The sequence below is a fragment of the Semicossyphus pulcher genome, unplaced genomic scaffold (genome assembly GCF_022749685.1).
Source record: "Semicossyphus pulcher isolate SPU_LCO1_2020_fin unplaced genomic scaffold, fSemPul1.0.p SCAF_15, whole genome shotgun sequence".
NCBI classification, from domain to species: domain Eukaryota; kingdom Metazoa; phylum Chordata; class Actinopteri; order Labriformes; family Labridae; genus Semicossyphus; species Semicossyphus pulcher.
This window is the reverse complement of record NW_027211659.1, coordinates 12276257-12298141: the sequence shown is the minus strand read 5'-3', so window position 1 is coordinate 12298141 and position 21885 is coordinate 12276257. Positions and strand designations below refer to the sequence as shown.

Genomic DNA, 21885 nt, shown 5'->3' with positions numbered 1-21885 from the left:
GCTTTGCTAACATCAGACCTTATTATTGTCACATTATGTCTCGCACATTTCGAAGGAGCTGACTGTAACCTTGGCAGACGACACAAGGACGTTCATATTCTAACTTAATGCATCCTTGACTTGAGAATTTCCTCTCCTGCTGCCTTGTTTGTAAAATGGTTTTTCACTCCCGATCCTCAGGTGCCACCCACACGCGCTGCATTTCTTTCTCCCCTCACTCTTTCTGTTCCTCTTCCTCCTTCCTCTCCACTCCCCGACAAATGCGCTTACACCTACGCAAAAAAAAAAAAAGCACGAGTACACACGGACATCACACACACACACACACACACACACACCGAAACACGCAGGTCTTAACCGAGCATCTGCAGCAGAAATGCTGATCACTTTGCACTGGAATAAAACTAATGACTTCCTGCGTCAGATCTCAGAGGACCGAGCGGAGCTGCTATCGTTGCTCCTCCCCGCAATATCCAGCACTAAAACCAGACGAGAGATCAATGATTTATCAGAGTGTCAGTGTGGTGTTGGGGCCCGGGGCTGATTCACAAACACGAAGCACACGGCCAGAAACAGGGAACTCCACCTCTAAGTGTGGAGTGGTGATGCAGCACACACATGCAGCCTCAGCTCCTGTCCCACTTATTGTCCAGAATGCAGCACAAAATGTGAACCCTACATTATGATTCCAAAATGAATTAAGGGCTAAATATCTACGTAATTATCTTAATCAGATGTACACTTTAAGGCCAGAAGTATGTCTGGTGGTTTGGTCTCTTTGTGATTGGTTTAGCTAATGTTGTCCGTCAATTAAAGTCATTATCTTTTTTTTTTACTGCATGTTTCCAACTTTGAGGCGGCCATCTTGGAAAGGTATTTTCCTGTTTAATCAGTGCTTCATGTCACAAAGAAAGTGTCTTACCGATATGGGTGTTAAAGAACTAGACTGACCTCAACCTCCAACACCTGTAGGATAAACTGGGACGCTGTCTGTGAGCCAGGCCTCATCGCCCAACATCATTGGCTGACCTCAATAATGCTCTATCGGGATAAAATCTCTAAGCTAGGTTCTTACATTTTTGAAAAGCCGTCTGCATTCCTTTTAATAAACGTATGAAATGGACTTATGTAGCGCTTTCTAGTCTTGCGACCACTCACAGCGCTTTCACACAACATGTCACAGCAGAGAGGCTGCTACCTAAAGTGCCCAACTGTCAATCATTCATCACATTCACACACCGATGGCTATGCCAGGTTCAGTGTCTTGCCCGAGGACACTTCAACTTGTAGACTGAGGGAGCCAGGGAACCACCAACCTTCCGATTGAAAGACAACCACTGAGCCACAGCCGCCCCCAAAAATTGTACGATATATCTAATAAAACTCTTCAAGTAAATCAAATTTATTTAAGAGAAATAGAAGCTCCATTTGTCAACTCACCGATGATTTGATGGTTGCTGTTCCATATGGGCACACAGAGCACAGAGCGGATGTGGAAGTCTGAGAACTGGTCTGCCTAGAGAGAGTAAGTATGGTACATAGTAAGGGTTATTATCCATTGCGTTAAATAATTCCTTGCACTATTTATCCTCATAATTCCATCAACAAAGTTTCTTCGGGTTATGAAGACTCTTTCCTCTATTTTCTGACAAAGTATGGGACAAACCATTGATTGATTAACAAAGAAATTACTGGAAAATTAACCAAATTAAATTGCAACTTCACTTTGTCACAAATCTTATTATTTAAATCATTATTTAGGCCATTATAAACTAACTGTGTTTCATCTAGAGGAGCGTTGCTGCATTCATGCTCCAGCTCCAATGAAAAGCAGGCTGCATAAAAATATAAAATCTGCAGGATGCAGAGGTCAGTAACAATCCTTAACCGCAGTAAGAGCGCTAACAAAGTGAGAAGCAGTGTGGTAGCTTTTCCACACAGTACACATTTACCAAGATCATCTGTGTGCACTCTGCACACCACGAGTCATTAAGGTCACATGACAACACGTGAGAGATTAAAATTCCATCAATTAGCAGCGTAATTGTTATGTTATTTGAATGTCAAACATTCATGTAAACAGATAAACATCTCGAGGATGGATGTTACAGTTTGACATCGATGGTCTCCTTCATTCATGCTTCAAACCATCCGTCTGCGAACTTCCAAAACGCCATCCTGACATCATCGCTCCGCGGGCGCTTTCACAGCCGTTAATGAATCCCATGTGACCTCATTGACTCGCATGTGACATCTACTTGTGAACGTCCTCATGAGGTTAAAAATACCAGGGACTCCACGCGAGCCAGCGGATAGTTCATGCTGTTCTTTCGTACTGCTAACTGAGGTCACATCATTTCACTTACAATCTATGAGGTTGAGAGGTAGGTCGTTGTGTCTTTACCTCAGCATCAAAGCGAGGATCCTGATAGGCGTCGCTGATGTTCACAGGGAGTCCTGTGGAGGCTACCAGCTCTGCGATGCTGTTGTTGATGAGCCAGTCGGAGTAGGACGATTTCTCCATGCTGTCTTTGAAACTAGGGTTAGAAAACATAACAGAAGATGATCAAAGAAATGGTTCTGGGCCTAATTTGTCCACTTGCCTTTCCTCAAGAGAGGTTTGTAACACTTCCTTAGCTCATAATTTAGTTGTTATTAAGATATATTTTTATTATATTTAAGTAAAGAGGTTTTATTCTCTGTCACGCCTGAAGTGAAGCTTGCTATGTCTCCTCGCGGAGCCTCTTTTACATTGACTTGAATTTAATGAACTTCTCATACAGTATATATCAGCGAGCTTCTCCTGCAGCTTATGAAATGATGAAAAGTTAATTGTGCGATTGTCTTCCTCATTGCCAAACGCCCCCACACTGTGCCACAGAAACACCTGCATCGCTGCACAGACTTCCCATTCATATTTATTGCAGCGAGCTGCTGCTGACTTTTTTTTACTTTCAAACGCAACAAGGTAAATGTTCACTGCGGCTCACTTTGTCTCTCAAGATTAGAATAAAGACGGAGAGACACTGATGTCAGATCCTTTGAGTCCCTTTGATGTAGCGATACAGCTGTGTGTTGATATGGAACCCGGTGTGCGCTGGGGGATAAACTTCATGGGTGTGAGGGCAAGATGCATTAGTCCCTTTTTTCTTTCCTGCTCCTTCTCTCACCTCTCTTTCTCGTCCCTGTCTTATGTCTGTCATTTAGCTGCCACAGACACGCTCGCAGCGCTGTACACTCGCTCAGCGTTATCCACCCCATGGGGGCGGCTGGGGATTGTAAGGCACATAAGAAATCCTACAGTTCGCCCGCCTTTTGACACCGAATTTATTCACTTAATTACACACATAAATCTTGCACAGCAGCCTTTGTTATTCAGATGTGAACCTTTAGGAAGACATGGCAGAGATAATGCTTCGTTTGAAATGTGTAGTTTTAACACTTGAAATCACAAACTGGCTGGAAACACAGATGAGTAGGGAGTGTGTTTTTGGCCAGTGGAGCAGACATTTCTTTGATTACTCCTTATTTCTTACTATCTTTATTCCTTGTATGATATTCTTTTTAAATTATGTTGCTGTTTGCTGCCTTAAAGTGACCATATCAGTTATGGCAAGTGCAGGACTCAGGGGATAATTTTCCTTCCTTTCAGTGTTGGTTTTCATCCATAAACATCCCACACAATATTAAGCCTCTGTTTCTCCACTCAGCCGTGCCTGGCAGCCGAGAGAAGCAGCAAAACCCAATTAAGCGGGGCTCCTACAGTATGCCTTCTATTCACAATCCGCATATTACTCCCACAGCACGACAGAATATTCAATTTTTATACGTCCCTTACTTTTCGTCCTTGATGGAAGCTTTACAAATTCAAACAAGGCTCCGTGCAGAATTTAAAGGTGCCGCGGAGCCGAGGGCAAACAACGGAGCAGATATGACTGTTTAGTGAAAAGGTTGCTCGTATTAGACGTGAGAAAGGGAAAGAAAAGGCGTGTTAGTGAAGAGTGGAGTCGATTTGAACATACCTGCTCTCAGTGTCTGCGCTACACTTAGGGGACAGAAGCTCAAACGACTTGGTGAACTTTACCACCTGAAAAAGGGAAGAAAATAAAGCGGAGAATAAGTAAAGCTCTTGGAAGAAATGCATGGACAGCTTTCACTGATAAATATGAAGGCAGACAGAAAGAACAGACATGAACATGCACAACGTTCAAAAAAGACTCCGTACCGGTGACTCAATGTCCTCCAGCAGCTGAACAGAGCAGCGCTCGCACTTTAGCAATGTCTGGGCACGGTGCATGATCTTCCTGACAATCTTCTCCAGGTCAGTCTGCTCCTCAAACAGGTCATTGACTACCTCCAAGAGTGCCTGAACACCAGCGAGAGAAAAAGACACCACTTATTCCCCACAGCCTGCCAGCAGGTAACACAGAAACCCTTCCAATAAAGATGTTTTGCCGCGCTCAGCCTGATTTTTACTTTTCTCCTTAACCCATAAACCATCAGGATGATAACATGATTAGTTTGCCCAATAAAAGTTAATTAGGCCCTTTATCTTAGGCACTGCCAATCCAATTTAATACACAAACACATAAAAATCATATGCTGTAAAGGGAGCTCTCCGCCATTCACTGAGCTGTGTTCTCATTATGTTCTCTTCCATCACAGATCAATGTGCGACATGAATTAGTGCATCTCTTAACATTCCCAAAGAGATTTAGATCGCGGGCCAGGCCCTCGTCTGGAAACAGGCCCATCCCCCCTCCCCACTAACACATCCACAGAAAGTGTCCATGCAGGGCTGCATGCTGCGCTGTGATCCCCACTGCAGTGGCAGCAAGTGGGCCGCTGCTGATCAATACTCAGCCTCCATGTCAGCATCAGGGGGGAGGAAGTAATGCTGATCCTAGGGACGGGTGGGTGGGGGTTATTATCCTGGTCGGCCCTGCTGCCCTTACCCGACTCCTGTCGTACTCCTTTCTTGAGGCGGCGAAGAGTTGGGCGTTGGAGATGGCGATACCACAGAATGGCAGGTACATCTGCAGCACCTGTAGACATATTAAACACTCATCATTACGCACACAAATCAAAGATGGTGCCTGATTTCACAATATTAGTACATTATAAGGTATCACTATTATTATTATTTTTACATTTCAGGGTGATGTGATTGAGTCTGTATCTTCCCATAAACACCTGGGACTTAACTGATGATCGGCTATCTTTTAAGCTTCATATTCAGCAACTCGTAAAGAAGAAATAAATCCTGTTTTTCTTTTGCTGCAAAAAACAAAAGACTTGTTGCTGTTACTTTTATGCCCCTGATTGACAACGGTGATGTTTTATATATGCATGCACCTTCTCAAGGCCTTCACTCTCTGGATGCTGTATATCACGGAGCATTAATGTTTGTTACAAATCCTAAGGCCCTAACTCATCATTGCTCCCTGAATGCTTAGGGAGCCAACCGTAGACTAAATCACTGGCATGTCCTTATTTATAAGGCAATTCTTAACTTGCGTCCCTCTTAATTACGTATGAATAAGGCTGGAAGCTACAGTCTACACTCTGACTTAGTTTCGCTATTTGTCCCAGTGGTGCGTCTTGAAATGGGGAAAAATGCTGCTCCTGCTGCAGGAGGATTTGGGTCTAGAGCTGATCTCTTTAAATCTAGACTGAAGGCGTTGGATGAAGATGCATCAGGTTGATGCTTTCATGAATGACTTTCCGCTATGTGACCCAGAAAATGCTGACTTGTGTTTGTAATTGTTGTGTGTTGTACATCTGAAACTTTGTTAAAATTTGCTGCTCCTGTCTTGGCCAGGACACTCGCCATTAGAAATAAAAGTAGGATCTCTGTGAGTGGTTCCCCATTTAGTCTGTATCATGCACACCATACACAGCCCTTCCACTGGTTTAACCCAGTCCAAGCATCTACAGACAGCAGAGTGCAAAGGAGGGTAGAAATGAACTACTTTGCAAATGTTGCATTCAGCTTTGTTTGACCTCAGAGATTGAGTAGTATTCTAAAGCGAGTGAGTAGTATTTTCCTCCAAGAAGAACTTCTCTTCTGAATTGGGACAAATAAGAAATAGCCTTTCATTGGCATCATTACTTGCTCGGACAAATTAATCAATTCAACTGACATTTTACCAGTTGACTGATTAGTCTGCGTTACTGCGCCTCAGGCTGATAACATAAAGTCCTTATTTCACTCATATTTCCTTCACATAAATAATGTAACCGCTTGATGTGGCCAAATGACTGTCGTTAATATGTATCCTGAAATTGAATCAACGTCTTACTAGTTTGGAATCGAACTACATTTTCTTTCCACAGTTGATTCATAATGAACATCAATATGCACGCACGCTCTGCGCAGGCTGCTGAGAGGCGGCAGCGACTGCATGTAAATACACAGGTTGAGTTCTATACGACTACAATGCAGCCTTATCAGGAAGACACTCAACCCCCATAACATGTGATCAATAGAATTTAGGTTGTGTGCTTCCTCACTCTGCCTCTTTGTTTGGCAATCTATCTTTAGCATCTGGCTGCTGTGTAAACAACACAATCAGTACAACAAACCCACTAATATTTACCAGCCTCCAGCGTGACCTGAGGGTGGGGACACTACAACAATGCATGAATGGGAAGTTACTCAGCTGTGGCCGCTGATACTGGGGTATCTGTTTCACCTTTTAGAGACTCATCAGACACAAATGTGTCCTCTAGGACGGTGTCGATAAGTAGGAAGGTTGTAAAAACTAAATACATTTGAAATAGAAATAGTCCACAGATCTTCTGGAGGTTTCTTCAGTTTGATATTTTTTTATAATACATAAATATCTAAATATACATTTTACCTTGCTTTTCTTCCTCTCACAACTGATTCCTAAATGACTTGACTACTCTTATTGCGGGGCCATGATAACAGTAGACCTAAAAACAGCGTCACAGACAGGACAATGTTGTGACACCCTGCTCTAATTGCGACAGTTTATCTCCACAATCCAACTGCTAGACAGGGTAGGCTGCATAACTTTAATTTCTTGTGAGCATGGGGACAATAGCAACAAAAACATGTTGATACTAAAGGGTGACTCAATGACGAAGGAGCAAAAGAATGAGGAAACATATACATATGATGAAATGATGCCACTCCTGAATGTCTGGATGGTCCATGTATATGTATATGTGTGAAGAGTATACTGTTTTCGTAGGTACACATATGTGTATATTTGTTTTTGAATATGTGCGTATGTGTCTACATTTGTATGTGTATGACAAAGGAATAGGTAGATATGTGTATAAGTATATATGTAGATATGGATATGTGTGTATATACTTGATACTATACCCATGGTGTCAGTACTGAATTTAATGTGTGCACGCTTGAATCTGGTATCATCATCTTGCTTACTATTATTATGTGGGGTTTTTTGTTTATATTTTGCTTGCTTCTAATTTCTTAGTTTAAAAATTTTGACTGCAAACTTCTATGAGTATGAACTGCTACTGTGTAAATACATGAAAAAAGTATCTAAAAAATATATTTTAAAAATGGCAATGTAAAGCAGACCTACAGCTCTGGAAAAAAATTAAGAGACCACGCCAAATGTTCCTTAAATCAGCATCTCTCTCTTCATTTCATAGTCAGCCCAATCCAGATCTGAACCATTGAAAACCTCCTGAATGTGTTCAAGAGGAAAACGGACGGTCAAAAGTCATCGAACAAAGCCCAGCTGCTTGAATTTTATGTTCCAAGAGTGGCATAATGTCACCAACAGCGATGTAAAAGACTTCCAAGATGCATGAACGCTGTAATTAAAAACCAGATTATTCCATCAAATATTGATTTCTGAACTCTTCCTGAGTTAAAACATGTGTATTCTGCTGTTTTAACATGAACATGAACCTGTTTTCTTTGCATTATTCGAGCTCTGAAAAACATCTTTTTGTTATCTTAACCAGTCATCATGTTCTGCAAATTAAAGACCTAAATGACAAATTTGTAAGTAGTGAGAAATGTTGTTATATAATAAAATAAAAGTTAACTTTAGACAATCACTAATCTCTATTTACAGATTCTACATAGAAATGTAGAATCTGTAGGCAGGGAGGTGGATTTTAGGGATGGCAAGTGTTCTGGTTTCCATTTGTACTACACTTGTAGTCCGAATAATATTGACCAATCAGGCATCAGCAGGCTGCGGCATAAGCAGGAAAAACAGTTGGTGTGGAGAGCAAAAGTAGGCCAAATGTGATGACAACCCGGCTCCCATCAGCGGTCATCTGACAACGATTTACCTTCTTATTAATCTCTGTAAACAGACATCTAAAATCTAAAATTCAACTTGAGATAAATTATCTTGACGCTGTGTCATGAAAGATGTTCAGCGCTCAGATTTCCCAACTTCCTCGAATGCGTCAGATCGATCCGACCTCCGTTTAACAAACGAGCATTTTAAAAGTAGTTTTCTTCTCCTCTTGAGGACAGACCTGACGAAGCATAATTTTTACTTTTTAAAAATCTGCAGCATGATGTCAAAAATTTCAGCAAAGGTAAGACCCGTTAATTAGAGTACATCACAAATATGGTTTCTTTTTCTTGACCGGAAGTCGTTTATCGCTAACCGCTGGCTAAACCTCGGATGTTCACCGTTGTCTCCAGAGTGCACAAACACAAACCTATAAATAGAAGAACCAGAGAAAAACCTTTTTTTGCAGTGGTCTCTTAATTTTTCCGGAGCTGTATTTATACATATTACCAGATCTTAAAAGGGGAGTTTGAAACATAAGCTTTGTCACCCTTTTGTTAAATGCTGTGTTTGACTAGTTTAACGAGTTCTTGTGCTCCGACACGCTGCACATGATACTCTTTAGCATTATGCCTAATACAAAATAAATAACTACAAACATTTATAATCTGTATGTGATATGAAATATTACTCTGTCATGCTAATGAGTAAATTAACTTTATGCACTTCATTCAGTCATCAAACATAATTAAGCACCTCATGCTTTGGTTCCAGAGACTGAAAACAGATGACACGGAGCAATAAGCTCAAACATGATGCCATGTCAGCCATCCTGTGGAATTCTCTAATAATTATCTTCCGGAAAGACAGTGGCCATCAATAGCCCAGCAGGAGCAGATTCATTAGCGAGCAGGACTTCAGGGATCTGGCTATGGATCTGCCTGTGGAACCCAAGAAAAGCACTGCTCTCTCTAATTACATTCTGTCAGGCAGGCCATTATACAAGGTTGCATTACAAACAAGACGTTTTTGCCTAGAGACCTGTGGACTGACCAGTAAAGAGTGGTTTAATAACGAAACTAAGTGGCCAAGGCCTCGGGGACAGTCAGTTTCTCTAACCTCAATGACTTCCTTTCGCACAACTGGATTGTCATATAAGGCAAGCAAAGGGAAACTACATACCCAATCATTTCTTTCTCCACTTACCACGCGGAAAAAACAGCTACTGGTTTTTCACTTTGCATGTGTGGAATTGTTCCTAATAAGAAAAACTGAAGCTCTCCATTTTCTCTGATCTCTTGTGGGACTCCCTAGCTTCGGTCAGCAAAGCACAAAACAGTTGCTAATACGCTTAGCAATGATTGCTTCTTTTGACGGTGACATCAAATATTTATGCAACAGGAATAAAAAGCTCAACAAATTCTTTAATGTAATCAATGTTATTTTACATTATTATTTATATTAATAGTAAAGTGAATAACAGAAGACACTTCAGAGACTTCAAATAAATATCTTGTGTCATATGTCACATTACTTTTTTAAACTAAAGTTTCTTACCACAGAATCGAGCATTTAAATACACTGAACTGACTGACTGTAATTTATGGACACAACTCAGCTCATAAACACGCTAGAAAACCAGGAGAGCTGCTCAATAGCTATTATCCATAAATAATTCAATTGTTCTACATTCACATTGCAGGTACCTGGAAATAAGCCAAGAGCAAAGCGAGGCCATAAGAACTAAACAGTGCACGAAGATCAAGACCGATCAAGTCTTTGTAAACACTTAATGTTCCTCAGACAATTATTAGGTCTGCCATTATAAATCCTTGTAGCTTATGCATGAAACCTTTAAAACTAGAGTGTCTCTTTTGAGGTTGAAGCAAAACCCCAAAAGAAACATGTCCTTTGTCATTTTAAAAGATGAACTGCAGTTACTGTTTCTGGGAAGTCTGAAGTTTGTGTCAATAATTTATGATAAAGTCTTAAAAATTAAATAAGGTCAAATTTGTTATGGATGTGAAAACCACAGTTTTTTTTAAAGCTTTTCAAGGGGTTGAATTTAGATGTTATTCACTAGTGACTGAATTCAATAAATTCAGCTGCTTCCAAAAGTTAAAAGTGACATAGAAATAAATGATATCTACATTATTGTATTGTATGCATCAATAAAATTTTCATTCAGAGATAAAGGCAGAAACTATCATTTGTGCTTTCTCCACAAACGATTCCACTGTCACACCGGCCATTGTCTTTTGGTTAAATTAAAATTTGGATATAAATTTCCTTTTATACATTACATAATTATTTATACAAGATATTGTATAAAGTTAAGTGCTCAGAGAAAAAGTCTACTCGAGTTATGGTCTTCACTGAAAACTATAAGCTTTGCACATCGTGAAAAACCTCTTTCATAACACAGTTACACAGTTTTATCGATTGGATAAAGACACAAAAAATCAAAAATCAATGCTATCATATATGCAGTGAAATGGCTCAAATCAAGTCAATGAATAACCATTATCTGCCAGATATTTAGTTCTATGTGTTCTTGTTTTACATCCATTGTTTTTTTTCTTGTTTTCCTCTGAATGTATTGCAGTAGACATGAATGTTCTACTTTGGAATCCCCCAAGGCATAGTTTTAGGTCCTCTTGTTTTTTAACCTTGAAAAGACTGGGTGTTGCACTAGGTTGCAAATACAAGCTTAAAATATGCAGTTGTAATGCTTACTTGTTGCAAATTTGCTCTATGTATTCTTACTCAAATACTTCATAATGCAAATACCTATGTCATTGTTCTTTTATGTTTGTTTTCTCTAGATTTAAGCATTTAAGCTTTTTGTGTCAATTTGCTCTTTTATTTACACCTATGTTATGAACCGGTTTGCTATGATACACTGCCTAATTTGGACTTAATCTGATATCCTACTGGAATAGTTTGAAAACATGTGGCTCCAAGCAGAAATTGTGGCATCTTTAGCTGTTAATTTACATTTGGGAACTGTGTGAAAGTGGTTATTAAAGTATTGCTCTGAGCCAATTTGACTGAGAGTTTGGCGGCCAAAGGGAGCACAGCAGTGAGAGGAGAGAACGGCTCACCTGAATAATATATTTAATGTAAAATGTGTTTAAATGTATCAATATGCAAAGTGAAAGAAAAGCAATTCAAGACGACGCAAGAGGAAGAGATAGCACAATGAGGTCAGCATATACACTTCAATTAAGTCAATAACTATATTCCTCTATAGAAGATAATGAGACAATGCAATTATGTATGAGTTGAACAATTATCCAAGCTCCCCAAAGGACTGCAAACTTGCAGGGTAGCAACATGACGCGATTAAAGAAGCGTGGGATTTAAAACCAGCCACATAATGTGTTCAAATATCCTATAAGGTTCAATTCATAGAGAACGACATTTGTTTTAATAAGTCTGTAAAGACTGCTATTGGAGTATCATTTAATGCTTTGAAAAGTGTGATCGCTTTCTTATTGCAAGGCCTTCCATAAAAGCAGAGCTGCAGCTGTGCTGTGCAGGGAGCATACTGTGTTCTCTGATGCTAGCATTGCATTTCATTACTAATTCAGCTGCAGCCATCCCAGGCATTAGCGTGATGTTAATGCAATGTGAAACGTACTGAAAACATGGGAAAGGGGGGAAAAAGAACGTCTAATCTGCATCTATCTTGAACAATGGAGTTTAGAGATGACATTTTTACAACAGAGCTACAATTGAACAAATGTTCTGCAATGAAACCGAACTCTATAATAAAAGCACGAATATCTTTGTGCTTTCATGTTGCATCCTTTCTTCCCTTTAGGGCTCGTAGCTGCAATAAGAGAACAAGTCAGTGTGTCGGCTTGTCGCTGTCTTTCTGCTACACTCAGTCAAGTGTGCTGATGGATCGTACACGTGCTCCTCCTCCTGCCTCTCTATGATAGCAATAATTTAAATAAACAGTCAGTCTCGAACACAAGACTATCTGGATCTGTGCAAGATGTAACACCCCCACCTACTGTTTTGACATATTATAGTTGCATATAATATTCATTCACAAAGATTTGTGTCGTTTCATTTGTTGCAACTGCCAACTTGACTGATCCGGTTACAGACTGAGCTGAAGCAGTCATCAAAGAGAACGATTAAGTTATGCCTGCCAAAAAAAAAAAGATGGTGGAACTCAATATCGACTCTAAATTGAAGAGTGACACCCTGGCTGTCCCACTAAGCACTCAGGTAAAGATCTAACATATAGAGATTCTGTTACAGCTTATACAACGTTGTTATTCTTTGTGGAATTACAACAGGGTCTTTGGAAGCTGCTGCCATAGGAGATGTTGATGATGCTGAGAGACGAAGTGAGAACTAAGACTCAGACTTATGCTACATATGTTACATGTCAGAGTGAACTGGGGGACTTATTTAGTTAAACATATTCATCAGTTTGGAAGCAGGAACAGAATGTAAGCTGGTGTCTGTGAAATATTCAGTTTAAAAAGAAAGGATGCAAGAGGAGGGAAAGAGGGATAAGCAAGGTGTCAGCCAAATTTAAAGTCTGAGGCATATGGGATGTGGACAGAAGCACAGATAAGAGGGCTACATATACACTTTGAAAATCCCATTGCATTGTTGTTAACACTCAAAAAAGCATATGCTTATTTAGGTACACTGTAGTTGTTAATTGATCAACTTTATCACTTTGGAAAGTTGAGGGAATTTGAGGTTTCATACTGAAGACGAGTGAATCAGTGAAAGTCTGGCACATGAAAATGTCATGGTGATTAAAAAACAACGCTTTTTAAGATAGTGTCATCTAACCATTTACAAAAAAGATAACTCAACAATTCTTTCTAGGAAGTCTTGCCATCCATGTCAGATTTGTTCAACAGCTCAAACATCGAAGTAAAAACAAAATCAGCAACACTGTCTGAGAATCGGGACACGAAAAAGAATCACCCAACAATGACTGAAATATGTTGCATGCTTGCAGGTCCAAATACAAAATATAAAAGGGACAAAAAACCTAACCCTTTTCACATAGGCTATCTGCTTTTTCAAACTCAAGAGTTTAACAACATTAACATGAATGAAAATGACATAAAGCCACGCTAACAGTATTTGCCTACAAAAACATGCATCTCTGAAATGCCACACATGAATCAGAAGCTTATCATGAAGTACTTTTTCTTTGCTCTGCAACGTAACTCTTTGTTACAATGTAACACTAGCACCTCTGTAAAGCTTCACTAAGACACTGATACTCCAAAGTGCAACATCAGCATGACAACATAATTACAGTTTCAATGTCAACATGCTGACTGTTGGCAGGTAATGTTTACTCCTATTAGGTTAGTGTGTTTGCATGCTAACATTTGCTAGCTAGGCTAATTGCATTGACATTAGTATTTATACCAAAATACTGTATAACTAGACTTTCACCTGATGATAGCGCAAAAGGCAAACTCAGCAAACTTTTTACACGTCATCCAGAGAGACATGAAATTCCAAGCCAACCCAACCATGATTATCAGTACCAACCCTTCTGCCAATCATTGTAGATGTAGAGATTTTGAACTTTGAACTTTGTGGTGGTGCAAGAGGGAAAGTCACAGGATCATTTGTCGTTATGTTTCATCCCCTGGGCAGCATGTCTGCACACAATTTCTTTGCAACTTTCCTTTCTACTTATACCCAAACAGCCTGACCTGAGAATGTTCTTAATATTTATCTGTTTTGTGCTTGAAACAGTCGTTTGATTCAGACATAAAATAAACTCTGTGGGAGTTTTAATGAAGATGAAACGTGTGCATGAAACAAGTGTACACACAAGAACTGAGGTCATACGTGGTTAGAAGTGGAGACAACAATTTGAAATTCAACACCAAAAAAACAACACAAACTATCCAGCGACTACACGCCATGCTTATGCTAGCATTGTGTCTTCACCCAGCGCTTATACTACAAAAATGAAATTACCTTTTCATCATCTTCAGTGAAGAGCTCTCCACTTGAAGACTTGTTGATGGCCTGAGCGACTCCAATGATCTCTCCATCACTGTTGCGGATGGGCATGCACAGGAGTGACTTGGTTTTGTACCCTGTCAGCTTGTCGATTTCATCACTGAAACGGCGATCCTGCAAAAGGCACAGGAACAGCAGCAAAAGAAAGACTGTAAGCACTAATTGTAAGAAAATGCAGTGTCTGTGTTTGGACATTAATGTAGGGAGGTCTGCTTAGACTTTTCTTCTACACTAATGAAGGGCAACTGGCATCTGAAGGTAATTAGAAGTCCTTGCAGCTTTAATTTCATATATGTTACTGTCTTAAAATCAGTGAAAACAACGTCAAATTGCAAAAACAACAGAGAGTTACATGTGTGGATCTGTGGTTTGACACACGCTCTGTCCTGCAAACTGTTGGTGCTGTTTTTTTCACGCTCTGGGCTCTGTTTGATTAATGATCAATCACCTGTGACAAATTAAATAACAGAGGGAAAGAAAATGACCTGTCTCTTTCTCTGACTCATGCATATGCACACAAGCATGCATGCACAAAGAGGAGCAGGCACCTGATAAGCGTCAGGAATGTTCACTGTCTCCCCGTGTTCAGCCACATATCCAATGATTCCTTTACCCCACGGCACTTGAACTTCATCTGAATTCATGGAGGGTAAAACTGTGGTGCCTGCGTGCACATCAAAGAATTTGGACACTAGTGTCTTCTTGTTGCCTGTTCCCTCCACTAGAAACAAGGAGCACCGATCTGCATCGACCATAATACAAACAAACACAAGGATTTTGTAGCTCAGACTTGTTAGATCCAAGTCGTTGGATATGTCTTTTACAAGCTCCAGGAAAAACGCTCTTTCGTTGTGTTCTTTGAGGTAATATTTAAAATCCACGGCTGTGGACGGGTACTGGGGGATGTTGACTCTGGACTCCAGCAGTGCGCTCAGTATGTGCGCAGTGGTCGGAGGCAGAGAGCTCGCTTTCCTGAGCAGAGCTCTCCTCCTCATGCTGGTCAGAGGCTCCTGGGCCCTGGAGTTCACATGTTCGTCGTATGTCCTGTTCACATTGATGGCCTTTGATCTGGCGAAAGTTTTGCGCAGCTCCCTTTGAGAGGCTCTCCTTTGCAGACCGTCACATTTGCTTGCCCAGCTGTCCTTGCACGCGCTGCTCTTCTCTTCCCTCGGCTCGGCGGGAGCTGCAGCCGCCGGACTTTTGCACGCCTGGTGATTCTTGAGCCATTTCTCCACCATGCTATAATTCCCCTTTCTGTTCAGGTAGTCCTCGAATAACTCGGGATGCGAGTCCAGAAAAGTTTCCACGTCAGAGAACACCATATTTGGCACTGCCATGTCTGTTCTTCAGAAGGTCCTCAGCACCCCAAATCCATGAAGTCGCGCAGAGAAATCTCATCTATGGCGCTTTACTTTGGGCTAAACTGGAGAATCATTTGATAACTTCCAAGTTGCATTATGCTGGAAACACCCCTGGAGCTCCGGCTACATATCCAGTTTCCACTCTGTGAGGAGAGGGATGGAGACTCCCTTTGCGCACAAGCAAATTCCTCCAAAGCATCTCCAAACCGTTCATTTCATTTAAGAACATTAAAGCAGACAAAATCAAGGTGGTTTGGAAGCCAAATGAGGCACAAGTAGACCATCAAAGGCTTCGAAAATCTCCCCGAGAGCCACTACCGAGCATCACCGTCGTATGGGTCTTCTTGTGTGCAAATGACGCTGGCTGTGGTTGGCTCGGTACCTCTGACGCTCGTTTCGTCATACAGACAGGAGCTCCGGGTTACTTCAGCAGTCAGCCCTGTGGACATTTGAACCGTTTGTCCTCCTTACAGAGGCTCTCAAAGTATGACGATGATGATGATGCTGAGGATATTGGAAATTTGGATGTATTCATAGCTAAATCATTTCAGCATAATATATGGTGAGCATTGTAAACTTTATGGCAAATAAAGATTTGAGAAATGGTGGATTACAGAGGTGGATGCTCATAATTTCAACAATAACCCAGTGCTCCTCTAGATGCACATGACTCATTTAGAGCAAAAGGCCCCCATAAGGATAGATTATAGTATAATTAAATGCAGCACCAAACGTAATGGATTCCAATGCATCCCTGACCAGGCTTCGGTGATGGCTCTGCTGGCTGACAAGAGCAATCAGAGTGAATGTCGCCTGCAGAATAATGTGTCATAACATATCAGAGACACTACTACTCGACAATACATCTGTTTCACGGCCCCCCAAACTTCTGCAGTGGTGGGTCTGAATCATTTAATAATGTAACAGCGACTTTTATTGGCAGGGAGATGTCAAATTCTTAAATTCCTTTATACAAAATTATTAGGGGCTATGTGCAGGTGGGACATTTGAACGCTAGAGGGAGCTATAGGCTACAAATTAGACGGGAAATATAGGTTACACCATCAAACTCACGGATAAAAGTCATGCCAAATGTCTTCTATCATGAACGACCCTTATCCATTGATCTCTTAAAATGTTACTGATTGAATTAATGTACCACAAAATGTGGTAGACAGAACAAGTGATATTTATCCCCTTCATGGGAAAGATTTAAGCCCACAGTAGGATCCAGCATAGGTTGTAAGAAACCATACCGACCAGATCAGACAATATATTGTTTGAGACAGACAAACTGACATTAATGACATTTAGTGTCACTTTATTTAACTTCCAAATTCAAAAATCACAAACGACAGTTGAGGTATCATCAAAATCAATCGGAAGCAGAAAAGGCATATTATTCATTTTGGAACAATCATTAAGACATCTCGATTATAAGCCAAGAAACAACTGAGAAAAAATACTGGATGACAGTTAATCAACAATCATTACACACAGCTTTCAGTCCCTACATTCTGAATACACAGTATATGGTTTAATAATTTATTTTAGAAAAGTAACCTGTTAAAACCAGGGGATATCAATTTACTCCACCATAAAAGGAGGATCATCAGAAACAGAGGTACAGCTGTGACAAACATATCATGCCAACATCACTCAGATTGCTTCACGTTCAGCCTGATTTTGAAAGGACGAGTCATGGCCTCTTACGCAGTTTGTCAGGACACAACAATTGGCAAAGATGTGCAGATTAAATGTTCTCTAAGAAGTTGCAGACTTAAGATAAGCTATAAGGTCAGCTCGCTCATTCTTCTTTTTGATGCCAGCGAAGATCATCTTTGTACCTGGAATGTATTTCTTGGGGTTCTCCAGATAAACCATTAGGGTTTCCTCATTCCAAGTGATGCCTGGAATTAAATGGAGCAGACGCAGTGTTGAATAATGTTCATACCATACAACACAATTACTTGGACTGTAAATACACGTGTACAGTATTTACCTTTGCTTTTGTTGGCATCAGTATAGGAGTAGCCCTCTGCCTGGCCAGTCTTACGCCCGAATAGACCCCAAAGGTTAGGCCCAACCTTGTGCTTGCCACCATTCTCCACAGTATGGCACTGGGCACACTTCTGGACAAACGCCTTCTTACCTTTGGCAATGTCTGCAGGCATGGTTTCTGTGAAGAAAAAACAATACATACAAGAAGATTAGAGTTGAGTACTTTGTTACTTGACAATATCTTGAATAATTGTTGACTTTTGTCAAAATACTTTGGTAAAATTGCATACTATAGGTATTTAATCTTTCCTGCTTTAGATTAAGACGATAAAAAAACAATACCCGGTTTCAGCCACAAGGGGGAGCTCAATTTAATGTTGCGCAACCACTGTGCCATTGGCAATGTTACAAAACTGATTAGAGGTAATATAACTCATTACACCACAGTTTCTAGGATTAAACAAAGAACAAAAACAATCAGTATGATCTCTATCTATAATAGCTCTGTGAGATTATGAATACCAGGAAAAAGACGGTCACTTACAGTATATTAGACGGGCCTAATGTTAAATATGCCAAAGGGGAAATAACTATGTACTATGTAAGTAGAGGTAAAGAAAGTAAGTTTGATTATAACTTTTAAAAAGAAAACACGTGATACAGGTCTATTAGATTAAACAAATATAAGTGAAGACTTCGCTCCGGAAACAGTGAAACACCAGTAGTAGACCACGTTGCACAGATGGACCCGGCAAAGGCAGATTTAAGTCGTATAAAAATATACAACACTACGAACAACGAGCAGAAAAGCTTTGTATTTCGATGAATGACTTCTTACCTCGTGGTGATATGTCTTTAACAGCCTTCTCGAGACTTGGTCCTCCGCTTTTGTCCTCTTGCCGGCTCGGTCACCAGAAATGTGCTTCCTTCCCCTGAAGTTACTCCCGCTGACGTCATCAGTCAGCTGACCTGTTTCATCATCCTCGTTACGACCATAGACTGTTGGTTACGACAGATACTTGTTCAGTGACTTCTGTTATCAAATTGCGCAATGCAGTCCTATAATCAGTACTTCATTTTTCTTACCAATTTCATTATCAGAAAATATGATTATTCACATTTGCTGACCACCTCTAATGAATAAAAACCAGAGCATGATAAAAAAAATTGTCCACTGTTATCAGACACCAGATAATCATGATTACTGTATTAAAGGGTGATTTGATTTAAATTACATTACATTTCCTAAGTCAGGGCATTTAATATGATTTGTCTGCATTCTCATGGTCATGCATAACAGCAAACGTATGTAAAAGTATGTGTTCATTTCATACTCCTGTAATAGACAGGCAAAACAGGTAGGTCTAGTGACCTTCAAGACTTTATCCAAATGTAAATAATGAGTAGTATTTTTATTTCTAACACATTTTACGAGGAAACGCCTACCTATTGGATTCATACAACCCATCTGTTGCTCTATAACAGAAAGGCTTCAAATAAAAAAAGTTAAATCATTACAAAGTCACAAGGTCACAAGTCTACCCTGGCAATGGTCAGTTCATAGACAGAGCAAAAGCTTAAATTGGGGCATGTCAGAGATCAGGTTGGGTAAGCCAGCCATGAAATCTGATATCCAATCCTTTTTAGGACAGACAGACAGATGAGAGGAGTTTATGGTTATCCATGCTCACAAACTGCCTCTCAAGTTACTTTAGCACACATAAGAGGTGGGACAAGGTGACTTCAATGACAATGAAAGTATCATACACACACTTAGCTATTGTATTGAATAAAGAGAAGCAGACAGACAGCCTGTTAAGGGGTCTAGTTTCATTGAATGCTTGAATGGGCCAAGTCACCCATGTGTGTGTGTGTGAATTTGGTGTTCATTCGTGTGTGGGGCTCCAGTGCCATGGTATCTTGGAAACATGTGCACTCCTGGGGTTTTCACACACAGTGGGGATTACGGAGATTAATTTAACTATGTGCAAAAACAACTTGAGAGGGAGTCTCTGGTCTTTCTGTGACAGCCATTTGACCACCCTCATTACACTCAAATATTTGTCTTAATGCCTTCTCCATGCATCTGTTGTCCTTGCCTTTGTCAAAATTGCTGTGACCTTAATAAAAATTACTTTTATGCCGAACCTGTGACCGTGCAGAAAACCAAAACAAATGAAAATAGCCTTGGTGTTGGAAAGTTAATGTCCGCTAACGACTTTTAAACTAGGCTATCTTGCAGTAGCTAGCAAGCTCTTCACAAACCGCATTTTCTCCCACTAAAATGTCCGCTTTGTAATTTTATATAAGTTAATGACATACTGTCTTTACTTCCCTTGTTCTCTTTTCGGTAACTCTCACCTCAGCCTTACGCTCTTTTAGACTTATCGCGAGATTGGAATTACGTCAAAGTCTCGTTCCTTAACGTCGTTATCGTCCGAATTTTGTTTTGTAGAAAGACGTTTCACTAGGCTTCTGAAATGTAAACTCAAAGTAGGCCTACTCCTTTTGTTTTTAGAGCTTTGCATGGTCACTCTAATGCTTAAACTCAAGACCCACCTTTAGACTTGCCATTGTGTTTCTATGAAGCCCCCTCTTATTGTAATTTATTCTTTTTTAAGATTATTTCTTAAGTCTGCTGGTTTCTTTATGTTAGCTAGAAACGTGCTATATCGATTGCTTTGCCTACCCCTACCATGTTTGTTTAACATGTCATCATGCACTGCCACTGTCAATAAAAATCCTGCTTTCTGTATACAATAGCCTATATTGCACATGTTGGCCTACATATTGTGCCTTATCACGTCAAGTATGTCCATAATATGCTTGTTTTCGCACTGTTTTAACTACAGTTATCCATTTAGATTGTATAATTTAAATTGATGTTGTTGGTGTATTTTTTGTAAATTTTTTGCTAGCATATTTACATAGGCCTAGCCTATAATATAAGTATAGCCTAGTATACGTTTATTTTTACATGCTTGTGTACATTGTCCTGTTTATTCAGCTTAGTTTTTATGTCTTTTTTTCAGTACTTTGACCAACAAAATAATGATAATTGTCCACTCCGGGTCCGTGAATTGTTTTACTCCGCCGCCATGTTTTGTGCGCAGCCTCAGACCGCCTGTGTTTGATCCACTCCTGCGATTTCTTCCCGCTCAAAGCCGATCTTGCTGCAGGGAGGAGCGAGCGGAGTGCAGTTGAGCTGAGCTGAGCATCACAAGCCCGCATTCAAGGAAACAGGCAAACACAGCACTTTTTCTTTTGACTTTTCATGATGGTCTAGCCTCCTTACATCACTCGTCTTTGTTAAGAAGAAATACATTTACTCCCTGTGGACCCCTTAATGGAGGCCGTGTGTCTTTGAGGAGCTGGGAATCTCTGCCCAGTCAAGGGAGACCCCTTCAATTGTTTCCTGCGCCAAGAACTGTAAAGACATGGTTATTACAACGCGTCTGTGATAAGGTAATAAGCTTTTTTTCTACCTCCATTGGTGCCATTCTTGCTTAAAAAGAGAAAACCACCGTGTCATGTTATTGCCATGTTTATTTAAGCTGCACTACCCTCGCTCTGGTGCTGTGTTCACACGGAGTCCCCAGCATCTCATCCTTTTGTATTTGCATCCTGAGGGAATCAGCGAGGACCAGTCAGACATTTCCACCGAGCCTCCGCTGCTGCTAGCTGCTGCTAACCTGACACACAGAGATAAGACGAGCATCTGACTATGTATCAAAACATGCATGTCCCAGCATCGCAGCGGGCATTGTGATGATATAGGACACCTTAAAACATGGACGCTGTAGTGGAGCAATGAAGCAGCCGCGCAGCCAACTCTGTAACTGCTTTTGATGATGTAAACGTAATGCGTCACTGACATTTTCACCTTTTTAACTGAGCTCCATCGCTTCCCCTACGGTCCCATCTGACAGCTGTCCCTTCGTATATCACATTATAATTGATGAGCATCATCTCCACTCATAATCGTGTATATCTCTCTTATTATGCTGCCCGTGTTGATATGGTAACTAATTGAAAGTTAGCCAACTTCTCTCACTTAACAGAATTGCTCCACAATATTACTCAGTGTGCTTTTTCAACTGAAGGTCAGCCTGTGACTTTGCAGTTGTTTAAAATACACAAATATATCACATTAATTAAAGAAGGCGACTAGAAGGTTCTGTGCAGTTGTAGTCATCGGCATGCTGTCTTGAATGGATGCTGCTTTGATCAGATTGATT

At 40.4% G+C, this 21885-nt stretch overlaps 3 protein-coding genes across 6 annotated transcripts in view; 1 reads left to right on the top strand and 2 right to left on the bottom strand.

Moving 5' to 3' along the window:
- The window catches only part of pde11a (phosphodiesterase 11a), a 37039-nt gene extending 21417 nt beyond the window's left edge, over positions 1-15622 (bottom strand). Inside the window, exons 1-7 of the mRNA XM_069663545.1 lie at positions 14834-15622; positions 14241-14399; positions 4956-5045; positions 4226-4366; positions 4023-4087; positions 2405-2537; positions 1441-1516 (exon numbers count right to left, since the gene is read on the bottom strand). Coding sequence (XP_069519646.1) covers positions 1441-1516; positions 2405-2537; positions 4023-4087; positions 4226-4366; positions 4956-5045; positions 14241-14399; positions 14834-15622 — 1453 coding nt within the window. The remainder of the gene's footprint in view (positions 1-1440; positions 1517-2404; positions 2538-4022; positions 4088-4225; positions 4367-4955; positions 5046-14240; positions 14400-14833) is intronic.
- Positions 15623-16965: 1343 nt separating this feature from the next.
- On the bottom strand, positions 16966-18588 carry LOC138592346 (cytochrome c-b). The gene is made up of 3 exons (XM_069663123.1): positions 18486-18588; positions 17649-17825; positions 16966-17556 (listed from the first exon to the last, which is right to left on the bottom strand). Exons 2-3 carry the CDS (start codon positions 17818-17820, stop codon positions 17411-17413), a joined length of 318 nt encoding a protein of 105 aa, XP_069519224.1. The 5' UTR covers positions 17821-17825; positions 18486-18588; the 3' UTR covers positions 16966-17410.
- Positions 18589-20839: 2251 nt separating this feature from the next.
- Positions 20840-21885, top strand: part of osbpl6 (oxysterol binding protein-like 6) — a 41406-nt gene continuing 40360 nt past the window's right edge. For all 4 annotated transcript variants that reach the window (XM_069662828.1, XM_069662826.1, XM_069662827.1 and 1 more), the window contains exon 1: positions 20840-21112. The gene's annotated coding sequence lies outside the window, so the exon portion shown is untranslated. The remainder of the gene's footprint in view (positions 21113-21885) is intronic.

Coding starts and splice junctions, on each gene's coding strand:
- LOC138592346 (XM_069663123.1), bottom strand. CDS start 17,820: ATGCCTGCAGACATTGCCAAAGGTAAGAAGGCGTTTGTCCAGAAGTGT. Junction 17,557..17,648: donor TGATGCCAACAAAAGCAAAG/GTAAATACTGTA, acceptor ATTTAATTCCAG/GCATCACTTGGAATGAGGAA.